The 22,585-nt window shown below is 40.6% G+C and overlaps 2 protein-coding genes across 2 annotated transcripts in view; both read right to left on the reverse strand.

The window, feature by feature from the left end:
* The window catches only part of LOC103375377 (acyl-coenzyme A thioesterase 11-like), a 17,616-nt gene extending 4,427 nt beyond the window's left edge, over positions 1-13,189 (reverse strand). Inside the window, exons 1-14 of the mRNA XM_008305641.1 lie at positions 13,146-13,189; positions 9,822-10,013; positions 9,642-9,711; positions 9,503-9,563; positions 7,548-7,652; positions 6,655-6,790; positions 6,385-6,476; positions 5,284-5,345; positions 4,387-4,506; positions 4,111-4,249; positions 2,181-2,236; positions 1,827-1,893; positions 747-830; positions 499-632 (exon numbers count right to left, since the gene is read on the reverse strand). Of these exons, the coding sequence (XP_008303863.1) occupies positions 499-632; positions 747-830; positions 1,827-1,893; positions 2,181-2,236; positions 4,111-4,249; positions 4,387-4,506; positions 5,284-5,345; positions 6,385-6,476; positions 6,655-6,790; positions 7,548-7,652; positions 9,503-9,563; positions 9,642-9,711; positions 9,822-10,008 (1,313 nt within the window). The 5' untranslated portion in view covers positions 10,009-10,013; positions 13,146-13,189. The remainder of the gene's footprint in view (positions 1-498; positions 633-746; positions 831-1,826; positions 1,894-2,180; positions 2,237-4,110; positions 4,250-4,386; positions 4,507-5,283; positions 5,346-6,384; positions 6,477-6,654; positions 6,791-7,547; positions 7,653-9,502; positions 9,564-9,641; positions 9,712-9,821; positions 10,014-13,145) is intronic.
* Positions 13,190-16,488: 3,299 nt separating this feature from the next.
* LOC103375379 (39S ribosomal protein L37, mitochondrial-like) lies at positions 16,489-22,310 on the reverse strand. Its single transcript, XM_008305642.1, has 8 exons — positions 21,823-22,310; positions 20,616-20,799; positions 19,789-19,904; positions 19,444-19,632; positions 18,741-18,895; positions 18,475-18,606; positions 17,785-17,859; positions 16,489-16,881 (listed from the first exon to the last, which is right to left on the reverse strand). Exons 1-8 carry the CDS (start codon positions 22,205-22,207, stop codon positions 16,804-16,806), a joined length of 1,314 nt encoding a protein of 437 aa, XP_008303864.1. The 5' UTR covers positions 22,208-22,310; the 3' UTR covers positions 16,489-16,803.
* Between the last annotated feature and the right edge of the window lie 275 nt (positions 22,311-22,585).

The following is a 22,585-nucleotide window of genomic DNA, read 5'->3' on the forward strand; positions in this document are numbered from 1 at the left end:
TCTTCGGTTTTCTGTACCTGCAGAGAATCAGCCCCTTGACATGATGCTGCCACCACCATGCTTCACAGTAGAGATGTTGTTAATAGGTGAGGAGCAGTGCCAGGCTTCACTCTTTATCCTGCAAACAGTCTGTTTGCAAAACCAATTTTTAATAGGCTTGTTGTAATGAAGCATTTCCAGAACAGCTTTCTATCTGGAACATCTGCCTGAACACCATCTCCTGGCAGCTCCTCACAGGTTCATTAAGATACCTCGGCAGCTCCTCTGGCTTTCATGAAGTCATTTCCTGGGTTAATGAAGTTGCTTTTACTCTTATTCCTCAAAGTAGAATCATCAATGCAGGTACAGAGGAGCTGAACTTTAATGTGCTTCCGCCTGCTAAACCTGAGCAAAAGCAATAAAACATACTGACCTTGCTACATGTAGCAATGAGATAGTATGTTTAGCTCTAACAGATTTTTCACAGTTTGTACATGTGTGGGTGCATGAAAGCTTTACTTGTAATGTGTGTCCCAGCTCGGTCTGTTGCTCAGCTCAGCAAGCAGACAAAAGGCTCTGTGAGCAGGAACGTCCACCTCCGACTCCACCCTGAAACTCAACATGGACTTGTGCTCCAGGGTGTAAAGACGAACCTACGAACAAAGAGTCACATGAAACATTCAGCTACTAGAGAAAACAACGCTCTCATTACAGCATGTAAAGCAAAAAAAAAAAAGGCTGCCTTCCAGGGAGAGAACAGAAGATACCTTGTCTTTCTCAGAGCTGAGGCGCCAGTTGTTTCTAGCAGACAGCATCTTCAGAGCTGACACATTGTTATAGCTCAGATACACCTGGAAACAAACACGCACAACACATTTTGATATAGGGTCGTTATGCTACCACATATCTTCCCTGATATTACTTTGCTCAAGGGCTCACCAGCACTAATACAAGTGTCTTTTTCTGTTTGTTTGCCCTAAAGTGATGTACGTGCTCAAAGTCAACATGAATACCAAACCCCAAGGTTTCCCAGCAGAACACTGCCCATTACAGTGCCTCTGCTGGCTCGCCTCCTTCCCACAGTGCATCCTGCTGCCATTTCTTCTCTGGTAAACAGCTCAGGAGCGTACCCATTGTAGATGCTCTTAGTGGTGGACAGGGGTCAGCGAGGGCACTCTGACCCGTCTGCAGCGACTCAGCGCCACACAACAAACTCTGTCATAGCAACAAAAAGGTTTTTGGCAGTTTGTGCTACAGTAGCTTTTCTGTGCGATTGAACAACAAGAGCCAACCTTTTCTTCCTGAAAGCGACGCTGATCCTTGGCACCCACGACCCACACAAACAGCGGGAGTGTGCCTTCATTCTTTGCTAAGGATGTCATTACCGCACTAAATCTTTTCATAGTAAATAGTTGTTTACTTCTATGTAAATTACATATTTATGTCCATTATCAATGCATATCACACATTTAAACACTAAAGTTGTGTGAGGGTGGTCACTGGATGGGGGGTGAAGGAAAACCAGAATCTTCTAAAGCAGCATACTGTAATAAAAGCACTGAAATCTGCATTTGGTCCAGTAGTCACAGTAGATCATATGGGATCCAGTGTTCTACTGGTTTTAGTACCAAATACTGGTGACTTGGTTGATCAGCTGGTGTAACGGATGTCAGCAAACAAAGGTGTGCAAAAAAAAATGTCACCGTTCAGCCAGTAAATATGAACCAGTAGAAGCCATCTGACACTTCTTTGTTTTCTCTCTACAGATCCATTCCTCTACACATGTGACCATTCGTAGCAAAATAAGCATAAATTAGTCGTTGCTAAGGCCTGAAGCTTCTCCTCACCTGGTTTGTGGGGTCCCAGGGTACAGACAGAGGGACCTCAGCCTGTTTACGAGAAATTATGTATTTTCTAAAACGCAAAAGAAGAACAATTAGAAGCACAGAAGTGACTACGCAGTTACATGAGAGGCTGCTGTTTCTGACTAACAGTGACACTGCAGACCAATGTTCAAATGCTTCATGCACACCATTAGCATGAAGAGTGTTGTGACAAACATTCTCCACACTGTCGAGAGCCTCTCCTGTTATTTTAAGTCCAGAGAAATATCATGCAAACTGTGTCAACCGCTGACAAACACAAGTGGATTTAAAAGCTAAGAAAGTAAGTGCTGTTAATGGGGGTCAATAGATATTCACCTGTCCAGTCTGATCTTTTTCCTGGCTATTGCCTCTTGAAACCTCCTCTCACCTTCCTGTGAATGAAGAACACAGACAGACAAGGGTCATTTTACAGCTCAAATCAGCTTTTCACATCATTTTATCTTCTTTATTCATTGATTAAACCCTGATAAAATTAATTTCCGTGTGTCAAAGTTACATGTTTAGAAGGTTTTACAATGACAGTATCCCATTCCAGCCCCTAAAATGACTAAGATGCAACTCTACACTGTTGCTTCCTCTATAATGTGCAGATATATGATGTCCCAACCTCTTTCTCCAGCCGCCACTCACTGCTGCTCGAGCACACCAGCTCACCCATAACTCTGCTGAATCACTGCAAAACTATTCGACATTACAAAATGAAAAATTGTAATATTGGAGTACTTTGAGCCACACGTTTGAGCCAGAAACAGATTCTGAAGAATTATCAAAGCAAAAGCCCCACCCGGAAAGCTAACAGGATTTATTTCTATTTTCTGAAAACCTAGAAGTCTGAATAGATGTTTTTAAGACTGTTATCGAGAGAAAATGCTCAACAATGGTGCTGACTTCTTATTCTGCTCATTATGTGTCTTCCAGCATATGAAGAACACAATATGGTCATGATAACAAGGCAAGAATCTCTTTTAAAGGGAGGAGTCTTCAATTTATATCATATTTATCTTTTTTTTTTTTCTAAATAGGGGACGCTCTCGTCCATGAAGATGGGCAACTCAACAAAGAAACATAACAAGGTCTAAATTAAAGAAGCAGATATCCTAAAGTTTAAAGCCTCCTATGGGACACTGGTTCCTACATTTCTCTTTCAGGCGTTTCCTGTCCTGAAAGCATTGAACACAGGCCTGAGCCTAAAAGAAACCCAATAACATCATCATCAGTTGTCTATTATCACTAATTACTTCTCTCCGACTTCATGAACAAACTTCCTCAAGAGCTACATAAGCAATTAAACAGCTTTTAGCGGCTGAGCAGAACTGTTCGTGGCAAGAAAACTGATCCTAATATGTAGATTCAGTGCAGTGAACCTTTAATTGGTGGTCTGGCTTGGCTGTGTTTGTTTATATCGCTGATATTATTATCTCATAATGTAGCACCCATAAACAGAGCACCTTTCACCTGATCTCTTGTAAGTGTTGAAGACTGATAAGAGCTGCTTTAGTGAACACAAAGGCTGCTTCGTCAAAGGGTTTATGATTGCCGACATCTATCCATCATTCCTAACCGCTGTTAGGTTTACAGCTCTGATCTTTGTTCAGCCATGTAGATATAGATATGGGTCAATCCGTGTCAATTCAGACAGAACTCAAGAAATATGTTGCTGCCCTATCTCAGATTTTGTTGAGAGTTTACCTATTTGTTATTTATAACCCCAAACTAAGTCCGATCACAATATTTTGTCAGAAGTTTGAGAATTCAAAACGTTGTCAGACCTGTGAAATTTTGCATTTTCACAGACGAAATATCATCTTAGCTAGGAAAGCATTTTAAGGGTTCAGTATCTCTAAAAATACAACTTCCACTGCCATGAAATTTAATGAGGACACAGGTAAAGTTGTTTAGAGCAGATCCTAATGCTTCAATGGCTCTAGCAGAGGCCATAATATTAATCATTCGTCCCTAAAAATGCAGGAAGAAGTTGAAAATTTTCAAGCAAGGTAGTTTTGGGGCCCCAGAAATTTTCTATAGGCATATATCCAAGTGTGAATCCATAGTTTTGGGTGAAAATACAGTCTTTGGTGGACATTTTACCAACTTTTGTGGCCTCTACTGTCAGACAAATTTAATTTGTGGCAAGTCTGACGAGCCAAGGTTCCAGTTTTGTTTTGTTTTTTGCAAATAGATAGAATCCTGAGTAGCGATGTGCTAGTGTTCCTATGTGGGTAGGATCTTCTACTAACGAGCTCACCAGAGGTTCGGGTCGTATCCTTGGTAACGTGCATGGCTTCCCGTGGTCATCAAGCACCTCAAAGGTCATGAAGGCTGAGTTTATGTGTCGGTTAGGCCCGTCCTCGTGGTAGGCCTCTGCACGCACCCCTACTTCCATGCTGCAGGAAACACATCAGAGACAATTTCTTCTCTGCTGCAATACCAAGCTGTTATCATCACCCATGTTCTCCCTCATGCCATATTTTCTCTGATCTTATCTTCTGTATCTTTATGACTGTCCCTGGATTCACTGTACCTGTTTTTGAAGGCGTTGTTGACTATTGCCTTCATCAGCAGTCTGTCTCCAACCTGAGAAGGTCCTCTGAAAGTGAACATGTCGATGGTCCGAAGAGTCGGATGAGCCTGACACAGACGACTGCACAGAGGAAAAGAGAGTGTACAAAACGATGGAAAAACAACAAAAAGAGAATATTCTAGTTCTCTGTCATGCATCTACAAGTTAGCTTCTGTTATCTAGTTAAGCTTATCTATATCTGTTGTTGTCTCTTTGTTGTCTTTCTTATTGTTTACTTTAAATAAACTCACACCGAACAAAAAAAAAAAAAGTATGCATGTGAGGCAGACGACTGAAAACACCTCCTGTGTAGATATACTATAAAAATACACTGGAGTCTCTGGTACACAGCTGGACTTTAAATAGAATTTGAAGAAGCTCAAAAACACCAGCGTTTTGATCTCTGAGGCTTCTTTTCATGCTCTCATTCAGCCTCAGTTACGGCTGTAAACACATCACATCCTACACGCAGGTGAGTGCAGTTGCGTACGTGTAACCTCTGGAATCCCCAGTGGAGTCAAATAAGGAATTTTTTATTTATTTAAGGTTATTTTTTTTGGCCTTTTTGCCGTTATTTGAGAGTGCAATTGAGAGAGACAGGAAAGTGGGGGAGAAGAATGGGGGAACAACGTGCGGAAAAGGGCCACGAGCAGGATTCGAACTCATGACCTATGAGTTGGGGACTATAGCTCCTATACATGGGATGGCAGCTGAACCAGGTGAGCTCTAGTGGTGCCCAAATAAGGAATTTTAAATGTGTGTGTGTGGATCTTCGCTTCACATTTAGCTACAGCATCACGACTGCTATCAAATTATGGAAAAGACACCAAAAATGTAAGATAATGAATGTGATTGTACCTGGCAGCAATCGTAGCTACATTCACCATCCAGGCCATGATCTGTCCTCCAAAAGTATTCACCTGATATTTAGACAAACACAAATTATTTGACACTGATGTGAGACTGTACAAACAAAAAACCCTTTTAATTCATCAAATGTCAGGGGCCTCATTTATAAAACTGTGCATAGAATCCTTATTAAAATTTGAGAAAAATGGTGAAAAACACACAATTTTCCCCTCCAGTGAACAGAGACGAGCCTCAGACACTCCCACCCAGCAGCTCCCACAATTAAAGCATAAATGGACAAAGCAAATCCCTCGTGACTGAGTGAACAGGACGCCTCTCCTGTGGGCTGTTCAGGAGCAGGAATGTGCTGATGAGCCAGCAGCTGATGAAAGCAGCACAGTCAGCTGTAGACAGGACTGTAACTGATGAAATAAATCACAGATATAAATAGTTGGGATTTGGCTTGGCCTGTGTTTCTAAAAATGGAGAGATGCTTATGAAATATTTAGTCTTAGTACACACACATATATATATATATATATATATATACATGAGAACACTTACCCACACTAACCTCAATATGTATTATGAAGTAAAAGCATAAATCATAGTTTGGTATCAATTAAACTAAATCAATGATGAGTATGATTCGAAAACGTTGGTTCAAAACGTTTAGAGAATAGGTGCCCTCATAGCCAAGTGGTTAAGGCTCACATCACATGTGGGAAAATCTCCTTAGCAGCTGAGTCCACTGTTTGATTTTCAGCCAGACGGGAATGTCACTGCCCTGCTCTCTTACTTCACTATTCCTATCATTTCAAACCTATTTATGTAATCAAGGCAAAAAAAAAAAGCAAATAAAAGATGTGATGAAAATGCTCTGCCATGTGCATACAGTCAGAAATGAGGCCCTTGATGTTTAAATTCACCCTGTGTTGCACAGAAAAGTGCTAAAAATCCCAATCGAACTCAGATATTTTAAGAACAGGGTCAAATATAGCATCAAATATGAAATATTATCTCATCGAGGAAAAGCTGCTGATTCCTTCCTCAAGAGTGACACAAATAGAGAGAGAGGCAGACAAACAGATACACAAATAAATCAACAACCTGATGGTTTGCATGTGGAGGTAGAACCAGCTCAACACTCTCCACCTTGGTCTTTTCTGCTGCCACTTTATTGGAGACTGCCGAGCTGTCAGCTGAGATACAATCACGTGAATTTTCATTATTTAATTTAACGATTACAAAATTCAAAAGAAAATGTTTATTTCAAACCCAAGCCATGCCCAATATTTACTAAGAAAAACGACAGGAACATAATAAAGAGCATGTTCGTTTCTTTGCATGCTGGGATGTAACAGTGTACATCAAACCTACCCTGCTGGATCGACCCACTGGAGAGCAAGTCTTTGATAATGTCATCGTGCACCATCCGGACCCTCCTCCTCTCAGCTGCCACGCTGTACTCCACCTGCTCCTTCTGAGTGTGAGGGACGATGGGCTTCAAAGTCACCTGTGACGTAATTTGACAGTAAATTTTAGTGTGCATTTAACAAGACCTGCACACGTTATCACACAAACATGCAGACTAGACCTTAACGGCATTAAATGATATCTGAATCTGTTTTGCATTACTTCTATACATCGACATATGAGACACAGCCAGAAGTCATTGGTCATTTTTTTTATTTTGTAACTCTCTGATCTCAAGAACCTGCCAATGGATAAAAAAAAAAACATGTAATGCGATAAAAAAAAAATGACTGCAGACTGTGTTAATACAGAGCAGAGAGGAGATTTTATACATATATATATATTTTTATTTCATAAAATAAATGCAGCATGGCTCAAAAACAGTACACAGAGGAGCAAGTTGGTGAAAGTTGTTGAAATATCTTTGCAGAGTTGATGTGCAAAGTAGAATGAAAAATGTTTGTAGAGGCTGTAAAAATGTCAAATAGCCCATCTTTAGCATGTTGAGCTGACAAAAACTGTACAAAAGACATCTTTAAGTTCTTCAGACATGGTTGTGCTCTTTCTATAGACGTGCATCACTTTATACTGGAGTGAAACATGAGCCTAAAAATGTAAATGGAGCAAAGAAGTGCAAAAAAACGGCTTAGGGTTCAGAGGGTTAATTATGATTCCCTTCTTCTTGTGCACTGCAGTCAGTATTACAGCAATTTTTCCTCGACCACACCACAGCCATTCTTAAACCCCAAAAGAATCACCCCTGTGGGTCTCTTGGCAGTCCATACAGCCCCGCTCACCTTTTGTCCTGTGCTTGTGCGTTGGGTAACGAAGGTGGCGTAAGCGTGACAAACCCTCCAGTGACGATCAGAGAACAGGTCCTCACAGCTCACCTGTATGCCCACCTGGAGTGGAATATAAGGGACAATCTATGGTGAATATATGACAGCATTTCTTCATATGTTGAGGGAAAAACACTATTCTACTGATCACACAAGAAGAAAAAGCCTACTAACAGCAGCAACCAGTATCCTTGTAACTACCAGTATTAACTTCGTCTTTCCTGGTCAAGCTGTTGGTCACATAATAGATATACAGATAATCCCACACACATGAAACAAAATGGTAAAAAGATTAATAGCATCTCAACCCAGTGGTCAAATCTGCTTTTAGAATTTGAAATGGTTTCTGACGGTAGCTTAAAACGGTGGAGGCTTCTGCTTCTTTCACAACAGAGCAGCCTACTAACGATGACAAATGTCTTCACCAAACTGTCCAAAGAAGTTTTTCAGCACCATCCAAAAGGATTTTAGCCACAGCCAAAGGAAAGTCACCAGCACCAAAATGACAGGAAGTGAGAATGTTTTGTTGCTTGTGATTTCATTTACTCAAGAATAATACATTTTCTGATATGAAATGATCTAAAATAACAGGAAAATGCACAGATTTCTGTCAATGAGGAAACACAGATTTATTTTACACTCATTGTGAGCCAAAGACCAAAGCTGACAGTTTAAACTAGAGATTAGAGAACGGTTATCCCTAACCCTGGCTGATCATCAGGACCAGTGTTAGGCATTTTTTCCAGCATCATTATCTTGATTAACCGATTACCGACAAAATAAATCAAATGCTCCATGACCCGCCTACAGCACTATCTGATTGGTTGAGTGTTGAGCGTATCAACACTGAAAGCTGCTGTTTAGACAGATGACCACATTTGCAGAACTGAGCCATGTTTTGAAGGTGAGGTAGCCAATACTGCTGACGGTGTACAAACCACCACAATGTTACGCAAGCATGCCCAGTTTCCCCAATACACCTAAAATGCCAGAATATTGCTTGTCTGTCTTGATTGTCACTTGCTGTTGTCAGTACGACAGGAACTTATTTTGCTGACGGTGCTAAAGCTATGACTACAAGGCTTGCTGTGCCTCGTTGTCTGGTGTATCGTAACATCTAATAGTGAGGTTGACGTGAACAGTCTGCTGTAACTGACAAGAATGAGACTCTTTAGCAGATACAACCTGCAAAAACTGAACAAGAAGCACAGCCATCGCCACAAATCAGGAAATTGGTTCGTTTCACAGTGGCAAAGGCTAAGCTAGCCTAGCAGCTAAGTTAGCAGGAAGCCTGAAACAGAGTCTGGAAAACAAAACCACACAATACTTTGAGATATTGGCTTTAGTGGGTAATAAAAGTGATAAAACAGTGAACAATCTGGAAAATAGACCAACAGTTATAGAGCTCACAGGGAAGAAAAGAGAGCATCCTTATGTTGGTAACAAGATCGGCTCTGATAAAACCGTATCGGTCGATCCGCATTTGAATTTGTAACAGAAACGAACTGACGTTTTGTGTAAATAATCGTGAACTTGCATGACCTTATGATTATTAGAACTGAATGGGAAAATACTGTCTGTGCTTACTTGGCACACTTGTAATTCCACCCACAGCTTTGAGTACGTCAAAAGCGTGAGAGTTTACTTGAGGTCGTCGATGCTCGACCACAGAGTTCAGGAGAACCAGGGCGGAGCTGAGAGTATGGGAGGAGGCTGAATACAAAGGGACTTTGACATTTGCATACTCCTGCTAATGTGACTGTCCTTTTGACCAAAGAATTTCCAGTAAAACTCACAGAGACTCGTTACTACTTCTGTGATCTATCCATCTATCTATCTATCTATCTATCTGTCTATCTATCTATCTATCTATCTATCTATCTATCTACTATGTCAACTTGACCTTCACTGACCTCCATACTGGTGTTGAAAGCTCTGTTGACTTTCGCCCTGATGTTCACCACCTGACCCACACTGAGCAAAAGAAAAGAAGAATTAGTGCATTTAGATCCACCCTTTTGCAAACTAACACACACACACACGTCTTCTTACCTAATTGTGTGTTCAAAGTAGATGTCATCAATGGAAGCAGTGACGCAGGGACTTCCAGCGTGCCTCTCAGCTGCCCATATGACACAGTGATAAGTCATTTTCTGTCTGGCTTGGCTTTGCGTCACACACTGGACACTCATAAATGTAACAAAAACCTATTTCCACACACACAAACCTCACCAGAGAGGCAGGCGGTGGAGTCCATCCACTTGAGCAGCTGTCCCACGCTCAGTTCCTGCCGATGGTTGCTGTGACACGGCATCACTATCTGACTCATTTTCACCTCTGTCGGGTTGTTCCTCTCTTCTTCTTCTTCCTCCTCCTCCTCTTCATCCTCCACATCACCAAACAGTCTGGAAGTCATCATCAAAGCTGGGGGAGGAGTTTTTTTTTTTTAAATTAAAACAGGCACCAATACAATCAATATGCACCTTTTAGGTCTTAGAGCCAAGCTGTAATTACACATGTAGCCTGTTCACAAACAAGCTTTGTTGAGGTTGTTCCTTTGGTTGTGGAGCTACTTCCTGAACCAAATCCCTTAAAATAAGCTGTTCAGAAGGTTTTTAATGCCATACAGAATGATTTTGCATCTATCAAAGGCATATTCACGATGCATAAACAGGATTTTAAGGAGCTGATCATGTATTGTTTACAACAGAAGTGAGTTCACTCCTGTGAGATACAACTTCAGTATCAATGTAATCAATGACTGAAAACTGTATTACCTGATAATATTTATAGTACTTAGTAAGTTGAACAGTAGATATTTGCACCTCTGTGAAATTAAGAACTAAGTTTGAATTAACATGTTAAAATGCAGGCCTCACAGTAGGAACTCAGTGCAACAAAAGTCAGTACCGAGATTCAAATCAAATTTTTTTAATTCTTCATATGTGCACCTTTATTTTTGATGACTGGCCCAGTACTCCTCAGCATTGAGGATACCAATATTTCCAGACAGGGAGTCATCTTGTCAGGCTGTATTTTCACACACATTCACTGTGCCATCTATAAATATCATCTCCCCAACACCTTTTGCTCTCATGCAGCCCCATATCATCACACTCCCGCCTTCGTGCTTCACTGTCAGGACAATGCATTCACTTGGATTCAATTTATCTTGGACTCATTTGTCTAAAGAACATGCTGCAAATAATCATCTGGGTTGTTTTCATGTTGTTTGAGAAGGTTTACTCTTAGTGCCGGACAGCGAGCAAAGAATGCTGTTCATGCAACATTCTTCTCACTGTCTGAGCTATCACAGAATCTCTTCCACTGATAACCCCTGTGCCAAGTCTGAAGCACTTGCCCATCTGTTTTTTTACAGATTGATCGTGCAAGTAGTGTTCTGTTCGTGGCGTCATTTAAGGATGATGACCACCTCAGCTCTGATTAGTGGTACTATGACTCATTCTATAACCCCTGATTACTGCTGCAACTGTGTCTCCACTGATTTTTAGTTGATCTTCCTGGATTCTTTCACATCTTTGTGAAGCCTTGTGATCTGATTTTTTTTAATCTTGTGGCTATTCTTTTCCATGTGGAGCCATGATGCAAACAGACACAGTTCATAGGTCCAAAACAGAAAAAAAAAACTTGTGGTGCTCAAAAGTCAATTAATAAACATATTCATGCAGTGAGGGCTGCAAGGTGGCGCAGTTGGTAGCACTGTTGCCTCGCAGCAAGAAGGTTACCGGTTCGCGTCCCGGTTGGGGCACCGGAATCTTTCTGCATGGAGTTTGCATGTTCCAGTGCCATTCCAGTGGCAACCTGTGGAGCTCTGGTGAACTCCATGCCCAAGCGGGTTTAGGCAGTGCAGGAAAATAATGGTGGTCACACACAATAATGACACTGGGCCCAACAGTGTACTCACTTTTGTTGCCAGCATTTCAGACATTCATGGCTGTGTATTGAGTTATTTTGAGGGGACAGTTAATTTACACTGTTATACAAGCTGTACACTGACTACTTTACATTGCAGCAAAGTGTCATTTCTTCAGTGTTGTCCCATGAAAAGATATAATAAAATATTTGCAGAAATGTGACATCCTGTATATTCACTATTGTTGCATTGAAATTCTACAGGAGCCTGTCTTTCTCAGGCATTAGTTTTTGCAGGCGTTTTTCAACTTAGAAATGCTTTAGTTATTGAGAGGTGATCCAATTTTGAAACACGTTACATTTAGATGGCATTGTACTCACTTCTGTTGTACACTGTGCAGTCGTCCTCAAATGTATTCAAACCCTTCCATTAAAGAAAAGGCAAATTTCACAACAGTCACTCAAATAACTAGAAACTGGAAAAAGTAATAATAAATAAAAATTTGCTAAATTATAATTTAGTGAAATAAGACACTGCTTTTGAATTGTGGTTGAAAAGAATAATTTAAAAAATAATTAGAGCACGTTGCCGATGAGCAGAGGGCCAAAATCAAGTCTGATTGAGAGTTACAGAAAACACTTGATTGCAGTGATTGGCTCAAAGAGTTGTTCAACAAGATATGAGTTTATGGGTCCCATCATGCTTGTTTGCATGTTGTTGTTTTTTTTGTTTGTCTTGTTTTTTCAATATTTCTGATGATCCACAATTCAAAAGCAATGTCATGATTTTCATATTTTTTGTATTTACTATTACTTTTTGTCAGGGTGGCTATGAACACATCTGAGGACGACTGTATGTGGCTCCACAACCTCAACTTCAACTTCTCTATCTTTACTTTAAAAGGCAGTCTCCTCAGACCATGAGTCACCAGGACACACTGCTCAAGTGTTTTACTGACGATTACATTCACACAGCTAATGATGGCGACACAGATTAGTGCAATGACTTCCTGATCATGAATCACTTTCAAATGAATGCCTGTTTTTTCCCCCCTCGGTAAAGTTTTGTTCTAGTCACAGTTACATCTCCACATCTGCATTTCGCAGGTAGCCACATGTGCAGAAACCCACCAGACCGGTTTACATTTACGAGTTAGAGGTCTGTTTGTGTTGCAGTGTTGATGCACGGATCACTGCAAAACACTTCCAGTCAGACTTCATAGCAAGAAGTAAAGTCCCTCTAGTTCAAGAAACATCAAGGTACAGTAGCAAGGAGCTAAACAGGCTAATGCTAAATACCTGTAGTTTACTATAGACTGTGTATGAAAGATGGACGTAGCTGCTGCATCTTTTATAAACAGTGTGTTTAGCTTTCAGTCGGTTTTATATTTGACAACAGATGTGCAATTATCTAGTCATCTCTTTCAGAAACATACATATAAAATATAAAGTACCTGCTAGCAGAGAGTTTGCTGGTCGCTGAAGTTATTGAGTTATTAATTTTACTCACTTTAAAAAAAACACACACATACGCACTCTCACGTTAGCGGCTCATAAAGCTGCCAAACACGTTCATGCTAGCTGGTTAAAGCTCTTGCCAATGCTGACACTAGCCGTCCTCACAATTAAACGACATAAAACGATAGTTAGCTTTGACATGTTAGTTTAAATGAAGATACGAACCTGGCAGCGGACAGTCACAGCGTCAAGTTCCACACAGACACCACGTAAAGTAAACAGCAACTCGTGTTCCGGTAGGGTCTGTCAAAATAAAAGCTGCACTAACCAACGTGCTCTTCCTGTGGTGTGTCTGTGTGTTTTCAGGGGTTAAACTGCTCCTTCAGTGTCACAGCATCTTTGTTTTCAGATATTGTATGCATATTTGTAACAGAAAACATTCTAATTCAATGACTTTGATAAACACTTTAAATTGCAAACATTATTTTGATAGGTTATGTTGACTTAATAACATTGAAAATTGCACCAACTTAACATCGTACTATAAACAAATTTCTGCTTTAGTTGATTTAAAACTAAATTCATGTTTTATATCAATCGGTTAAATCGACGTAAAAAAAATATTGGTAATTGAATTAACTTGACAAAGTGTGTTCTTTAAACTAATATTCCTTAAAAACAACACAAAACTGAAAGACAAAAATTCTAATTTACTTATTTAGATCAACCTTTTAAGTTGTAAACACTATACTAAGTTACTGTAGATAGATTAGTTGAATTGAGGTGTTGTATTGTTTTCCTTTTGTCCTGCACATTGCTTTTAGGTGAGCTGTTTTACTTTGAATTTATTTCACATGTTTCACTGAAATTAAAAAGTACAGCTATTATACCATTTTTTATGTATTTGTTAAATTTGCTCTGACTGCTTAACACTGATATCTGCCTATTTAGACTAATTTTATTGACCATTGAAATGCTACCAATACAATGCAGGCGAACAGAATTTAGCTTGAGGTACAACATCAACACTAAGATGCAGAAAATTCAGCTGCAACACATCTTTCCAGAAACAGACCGGTCGTTATTCTTGATGAGCCACATCCACAGAACACAATGCGTACAGTTTTAACTACAACTATCTCCTGTAGATTCCACTGTTTGCAGTCACATCTATAAGCACCGACCTCCTTCCCCTCACAAACATCAATTCAACCAGAGTGCCTCCGTACTATACCTCCCACCAGGTGTGATGTGAGTGTGCAATTGAACTGCTGCTACTTTGAAAGTTTCACAGGACATGTTGAAAAAAACAAACACTTGAAAACAATATCTGACTACATATCACAACCACTGAAAGAATGACAATTAAAGTGATTAAAAGTCTACTAACAGAAATAGCAGAGATGGCAGAGCAAGAAAATTATACCAGCAGTGATTTTATGATTTGAACTTTGTGAAGGCAAAACACCTGACTGATCTTCTGCAAACTCGACAAACCTCTACACACGACACAACTGCGACAACGCTTTGAATTACCTGCCTGCATCCTTCTGTTTGTGCTGTACATTCCTCTGCTGGTCTCCTTCTGTCACTGTGAGGTCGGTTCAGTGCATTTTAAGCCAGCGTTTCCTGTCATTAAAGGGCGTGAACCAGCTCACCCTGCTGCATTCTGTTGTCTACCTGCTGTGGCCTTTCACAGGTTGATATGCTGACATGCCTGTCGTATGTCATCTAGTGCATACTTCATGAAGGCATCATTACTCGAGAAGGTACTCTCGTGGAAATCAATCGAAGCTGTGTTATTTCTGGTTATATTAAAAGTCAATATTTGCTGGCACCCCCCCAAGTAAACTCCGAGCACAGATCACCAGGTGAGGGGGCATTTTGCAGCGCGTCACCATGAAGACAATCATTGACTTCTTTAGACTTTTATTTACAGCAGAGGTTTCGCTGTTTGATGTGGCAGATAAAGCGCTTCTAGGCAATTTGCCCAGCGACACACATTTGCAACTCTGTATCCTAAATAGAACCTGTTACTGCGCTGTCCTCACATGACAAGCACTGCCTTTCTACAAATCATACTTGCTTATGAAAATATGACCTTTCTGCAAATTCACACCACTACTGTCAAAGTTTAAAACTCCCTCTTGTAAAAAAAAAAAAATTTTAACTTTTATTTAACCAGGAAAAGGCTCATTGAGATTAAAAAGAGTGTCCTGGCCAAGACAGGCAGCAGCACAACTGACAGACAGACAAGGTCACAGCATCCACACAGATATCATTACTCATAATGCATGAAAAAACACAAATTCAGAAGAAAGGAACATATCAGCAGAGATCAGAAACATAACAAGCAAAATAATCATCTGTCGAAACATCTACAGACTGATGTTTTTGCCTCCAAGTCATTCATAAGCACTTCAAAAGTATTTAAAGAAACCAGCTCTTGAAGTTTCAGGTCTTTTTGTAAAGTGTTCCAGGTCGAGGGAGCAGTGAATTTAAAAGCCTGCTTTCCCCGTTCAGTTCTAGCCTTAGGAACAGACAGTAACAGTAGATCCTGGGACTGCAACTGTAACCACTTGCAGCTTTTATACAAATAAAAACCTGTAAATAACGAGGAAGCAAGCCTAAAATACATTTATAAATAAAAATATACCAGTGTTTTTCCTTCGTGTGGTCAAATCTGACCATCCAACACGAGAGTGCAACAAACAATGATGTGTAAAAGACTTAAAAACTTGTGATAAGCGCCGTGATAAACTGAATCTAAAACACTCAGGCTTTGAGCAGAAGCATTCATATATATCGTATCGCCATACAATCTTTCTTTTTCATTTGTACACTGGTAACATATCCAGATAGGGTTTTTTTATCTGCCGGAAGGAACATAAATGTATCAAGTCAGCAGTCATTTCCACCTTAAAACTTCAGTGTACTGATGACTGCCTCAAAAACACTGATTCAAACTTTCAGGATTTCATAACAAAACCAAGGATAAATCGTCTCAGCTCACACGGTGAGGTTGTTTTGTTATTTTTCTGCAGGATCGGTTCAAACATGCATGCCTGCATTATGGCAATATTACAACTTGTCATTGTGTAGTGTGCAGTGGTTTTATAGCGTTTGAGCAGAGTTGTATGTGAGCTGGTGCGCTTGAGCTGCAGTAAGTAGTGAATGGGTGAATGGAGAGGGTGGCAGGAACTTCATAGATCTGCACATTGTCTCAAAAGCAAAAGGTGTAGAGTAGCTTTTAAGTCATCTAAAGGCAGGAAGGGATTAAACTCATGGAAGAAAAATTCCAAATATGTAAAACAGCGATGAATCTTCAGGGGTTTAATCAATGACCAGAGAGGGACTTTATAACTGTCTGTCAGAAACCTATAAAACTATGAATAATAACATTGTTTTGGGAAATGCAATCTATGGAAAACATACACTGGCATGTGTCACGAACAGAAAACTTACCAGAAGGTTACAGAACATTCTCTAGAAAAATAAATTTCTTTGCTGCAAATAAACCAGAAGATTCGAAGAAAGAGAGAAAGAACTGTTACGAATAACAAAATAGTTCACTTTAAAAGGGTCAGGCAGGACACCATGTTCAGCCGACAGCTTTTATTGACCGCACTGTAACACAGAGATGGACCCAAAATATGACAAACTGTAGCTTCAGTCAGTTCAAACAGGCCAGAACATACAACATGTTGTCTCTGACTGTTTGACAGGAAATGAGGAGTTATCTGTAAAGATATTGGTTTAGATCTAAAACACATACATACTGAACCAGTGACTCACTGCATAGTCTCCTCGTTCACTCTCTCTCTCTCTCACACACACACACACACACACACAGATAGACAGATTTATGAGATAAGCAGCAGTCCTATGCAGCTCCATGCAGGTACAGAGACAGAAACTTGTTGAATACTTCAGGCTTGTATCCTGACAGACCAGCTGGTACCTGCAGGGAGACACAGAACAATCAACCACAATCACTGCATATTCACTGCTGTTCTTTGCTTCTCCTTCTAACAGGTAGTCAACAGTTAACACTCAAATCATTCAATTGGTTGATTTCTATTGCACCAATTCACAACATATGTCATCTCAGGGCAGATTACACAGCAAGGTTAAGACTTAACAATGTTATATTATATAGACAAACCCAACAAATCTCAGAGATTCCCTTTTAGCAAGTGCTCTGTGACAGTGGGAACAAACTGCCCAACAAGGGCAGACAGCAGTAACAATATTTTTGGTCAACTGGAGTTTTAACCTGCATCTGACTTTCTAACATCTGTTCTAAATAGAAAAATACTTCAAAGAAATGTCTAATTTTTCTGTCAAAAAAATGCAGTAGCTACAAAACAGACTTTAATATCAATATAACCAGTAATGGGATAATTACAAACCCTGTTCTTGTCTACATGACACAAAAAAATCCATTTTTCTTTGTGTCAACAGACTTGGTCAAATGAATATTTCCATCTAAAAAATCAATTCATTGCAGTGGAATTGCTGCGATTAGTGGATTTGGACCCAGGGTTCACCTCTGCCACATGATTTGTGTTGTTGAATGCAGCTGGAGAACCAAAAATCAAAGAACTTTGCTTTGCTTCCAGATGTGTCACTTAAAGGACTAAACTGCTAAATTGAACTCGGGGACACATGAGATGATTTTTCCTTCCACACACAAGTAGCCAGTACCAATAAACACTATTACTGAAATAACAGCGATGGAACCAACTGCTTCAGCTCCCAAGTCACCATGCAATGCAACATTATCTATTTGACAGCCACAAACTAGAACCCAATCTGTCCTAATGACAGAACAGATGATACATCTTTGAAGTGAATATCTTACCCTCACTTGCTTCTTCTTGATATATGGTCTGATTTTTGCAAAATCATACAATTCAACATCGTCCTCCAGCCACAGCTGCAAGAAGATGAAAGCGTTAAAGAAAAATATCAGGTAATAATGAAAAAGAGACTACAGCTATTGACTATGCCTCTGATTTCAGTGTTTAAAGGAGGCAGAAAGACTGTTTATGACTAAAAGGCATTTTGTCTCTGAACCACAACACTTTCACTCCAGAAAAAAAGCAGGATCGTGTTGCACCAGCCGTAGACTTTACATGAAGGTGATGCTGCACAAATGAAAATGATTTTTTGAGACTGTTGAAAACTGAGAAAAACGAAACCTCCACAGGTTAAAACTTCAAAATAGAAAGAGCAATGTAGTTTAATGTAACGTGTAATGTACAGAAATGTGATCGGTTATAGCTCCTGTCACTGTTTGTTTTGAGGTTTCAGTTTGGTGAAGGTCTCTTGATTGTTTTCTCACCCTATTGTTGGGACTCTCTAACACATTAGAGCCGTTGTCCTACTCTGACTGTTGATCTGGAAGACGGCTTCATAGAATAAGCTTCATCCAAATAAACAGGAAATGCATATTGAGCCAGCATGTGCAACATTTTTTTTCTACTCTGCCTTAATTGACATGACATAACATTGAGTATCTTTAATTGTCTCGCATGCGCATTCAGCTCACCTGGTTCTTGATGCCATCGTCTCCTGAGAGATCTGTGGTGTTGAGCTGGAAAACCAGAAACTGGAAAAGTCTACCGTTGGTCCCGATTGCCTGCACAGTTATGGGACGATCTAATAATTGCTGGGGCTCAGTCTGAAACACACACACGATCAGGATTTATACCAAACTGTGTAATTAAACAGAGCTACGACAGTGATCCGCCTGGTTTACAGACTGCAGTCACTTTTCACAGAGTTATATGTGTATGTTTTGTTGTTTATCCTTACCCCATACAGTTTGTGTGCACGGGCCAGAGCGTTTCCAAAGCTGAACATGACCATCTTGGCTCTGAACTGGTCTGGGCGAAGTATGCAGCGAGGATCGGCTGACTCCAGGAAGTAAAGGGTGTGAGCGTGAGGGTAAGGGTAGTTACCTGTGAAACCTGATGAAATGCAAGAGATGGCATTAAGTTAGACTGAAGACCGTTACAAAGTGCACTGTTTCATGCAGTATGCACACAACTGGGACAAACTACTTTGTCATATTATAGAACCTTAAGCTTTGACTGGGCTGGAGTCTATCCCAGCTGACTCAGGGCAAAGGCAGGGGACACCCTGGACAGGTCGCCAGTCTATCACACAACCAAGCACAGTCACATTCACACGTCTGGACAATTTAGAATCACCAATTAACCTCAACATGTTCTTGGACTTGCGGGAGGAAGTCGAGAACCCAGACCTGCATGGGGAGAACATGCAAACTCCACGCTGAAAGATCCCGGGCATCCTAACTGGGAATGAACCAGGGATCTTCTAGCTGTGAGGCAACAGTGCTAACCACCTTGTAGTCCTCTGTCAAATGTGTTGACACATAATAAATCTTTTTTTTGAGCTGTACAGTACTGTAGTATGGATATTAGAACGCAGCCCTGAACTCAGTAACTACCAACAGAGCAACGCTTCTGAAAAATGGGACTGAGCGTCTCCTCACCTGTGCAGTTCACATCCTCTTTGTACACGTGTACTTGCTGCAGGTCGATGGTGGGGGAGACGGGGTGGAAGGTCTCCAGGACATGATCTGCTGTTTCGGACACTTCATTTTTCCCAGAAACCTCTGGGAGGGGATCCATGCTGTTATGCATTATACCGCTCCGACCTCTAATCTGGAACAGGTCCTCACCTGGTGCACAAATATAAAATGGAAGTTAATCAGAACATGTGCGCCATTAACTGGCTGCATATTTGACTTAGTCACATCTAGTGGTAACAGGCAGCCTGCTAAACATGAGTAAGTGAGTTTGTGACTGAGTGATTTAAATGCATGACTGTACAACACCTCTTTTCCATGTGGCTGCCAATGAGTAGTCCTCTACAAGAATCCTTCTTCCAAGTGCGGGATGACTGGACTGTAGAGTCGCACACAGATGGAGCAGGTTGAGGAGCAAAGTGTTGCTGAGGGACGAACACACACCAGAAGTGAGAGAGGTGAGGCTGAGACTTGTCACATACAGTTAAACTGTTTTTAATATCCCTGCCTGTTTAAGAGCTTTGTTGAAAGAACTAAAAGTAGGAGTTTATTGCATTTTTATAGGAATTTCCTTAAAACTGAAACTTCCTGATATTGTACTATACACCATACTGACAATACGGTGTAAAAATTTTAGACATAAAACGAGCTGGGCTTAAGCAGCACCATATCACTTTGCGCAAAGCTGAGGTTGTTCCAAGCGTTTTGGAGAACCTGCCACAGTTACGGATTTAGTCTGTCTCAGTGTGTTCTGACTCTTCACTTGATCTCAGATGGACTCCACAAAGAGGGTCACCTTCATGAAACATCCTGAGGGCAGAAGTTGCTCCAAACTGACTGAGTTAAGAGAAACTACTAAAAATAAAGGACACTAAAAGACAAATGTTTTTTGACTTACTCATTCATTCATTCATTCATTCATTCATTCATTCATTCAGATGTGTTCTTGATGGTCTTATGAGCTGGATAAGAATTTAAACATCTGAGGAATCTAAGTCTTTTGCTCAGTGCTGCACACCAACAAAGGATTGCATCACTATCATCCACTATTATTGGGAGCCATGAGCTTCAATGTTTGGGACTAAGCAGAGAATAACTGAAACTGAGCCGACTGTACACATGTATGGCCATCCTACCAGTATCTCTCTTTAGATGGTCGGTGCTCTGTTAAGTCCCAGAAACGGGCATGTTTGATGGCGTTCTGCACACGCTCATCCTGATTTGGTAGCTGATTTTCAGGACTCTCTGCCAGTGAGAGGAGATGAGGAGGAAGACTAGGAATCAGTTTGGCTTTAGTCAACCAGGCAGCCTGACGCACACCTGAGAGACACAGAGAAGGAGAGAGATGACAATCAGATCACAAATCAACCCTGGCATTAAGGACAAACAATATGCACAAAAATAAAGAACATTTGGATTATTTTAAAAGACAGTGCATTTGCAATATGAATCCTAGTCTTAGTGGGAAGGGTAACTTTCATATTTCTTTTTACCTGAAAAAAAACTGAAGGATGAAGATGTGACTTTTGCTGCGGTGTGTATCAAACCATCACACTCGGTTACATGTGGAGAATTGGATTCCACATCAACAATTCTTGGACCACAGATTTAATGTGATGCACTTATGATGGCATATTGTGACACATTTATAGTGACATCCACCAGGACCCAGGATGATTATTATTCTTGTTGTTGTTATGCTGCATTTAGGCTTTTCATGCTTTTTAATTGTAAGACACCGGCGTGATTTTGCACTCTATGTTCTGCCAGCTTGATTTGCACATTATGTTACTTATTTTTCTTTCATGTAACATGTGAAGCTACTGAACACCTTGAATTTTCTAAAGGGGATTTTAAAAAGCATCTATCTATCTATCTATCTATCTATCTATCTATCTATCTATCTATCTATCTATCTATCTATCGCAGCTCCTACAATATGGAAATTGGACGTAGCGATATTGGATTCAGCCAATATCGGTTAAATGTTCAGGCCTTCCTTTAATATAATTTTAGATGCTGAGAACTTCTTCACTTTGATTGTGGTCACATTAGTGTGTCTTCAACTATAATGTGGACATGTAAAGTTTTCTCTTTTTATTGCTTCTAAATAGTAAATCATGGTCCCTTTACTTTAAATTGTGGGTCTTTTTTGGTGACCAGCAAAGGTGCACAAATATTGTACAGGCTGGTGGGATATTCAGTCCAATAACTCATTAAGCATCAGTTGCATTAATCAGATGTGATGTGTAATGATGAACCTCATGTGTGACCAACGAATACTGGTTTGTTTTTACACAACACCAACTTGTTTTAAAGCCTGCTGCAGCTCAGTCGGTTTACCTTCCAGCGGGTTGGTCCTCTGGTTGAACACATAACACGGCTTCTCTTTGTACAGCGGCATCTCACGAGCAGGAGGAGCCGTGTAATATCTGGGGTCCTTGTAGTCTCTCTCCCACCGCGGATAAGTGGGCTTAGTCAGCCCCGGCACAAAGTGCATCCTCTCCCCGTACGTGACCATCTCCAGCCCGGGGATCTCCACCCTCTCCCTGGGTTTCCGCGGAGGGGGGATCTTGGCAGTCAGACAGCCGCTGACACCGAAGTGTCTCCGGGCCTGCAGGCTGCCGGCTCCTCCATGTGGACACAACCGTCTCACGTCCCTCAAGAAGCCGGTTTGAGAAACCAGCGGAGCCGCCGTTTTGAAACGTTGAACCGTTTCTGGAAACATGTTTCCTTCTGTTCAGCTTCTCATTCAGTTTTGGAGAATAAATGCGGTACTCTGACCTCCTTCATCGCCTGTCAGTAACTGCTGCTACAGGGCGCCGCCATGTTGGCTCTTCTTCTACTACTTCCTGTTTGTGTTACTGGTGAATCACAACCCGGCTTAGCATTATCGCCCCCTACTGTTGGTTTATGTTCTTGTTATTTGCCCTGTTGGTTGTAAATTGGTGAAGATATGATCTAAAACAGCCTTTTCAGATTTTTTTGTGACCAGTTTTAGGGTCCATGTGTTTGATAATCCTCATATTTTCAAATGCAGTCCTTCTGACTTCTTCTATGGCATTTTTTTGCAGTAAAGGAAATGCAGAAGAGTATGGAGTGCACT

Source organism: Stegastes partitus, unplaced genomic scaffold (assembly GCF_000690725.1).
Source record: "Stegastes partitus isolate 25-593 unplaced genomic scaffold, Stegastes_partitus-1.0.2 Scaffold2570, whole genome shotgun sequence".
NCBI lineage: Eukaryota > Metazoa > Chordata > Actinopteri > Pomacentridae > Stegastes > Stegastes partitus.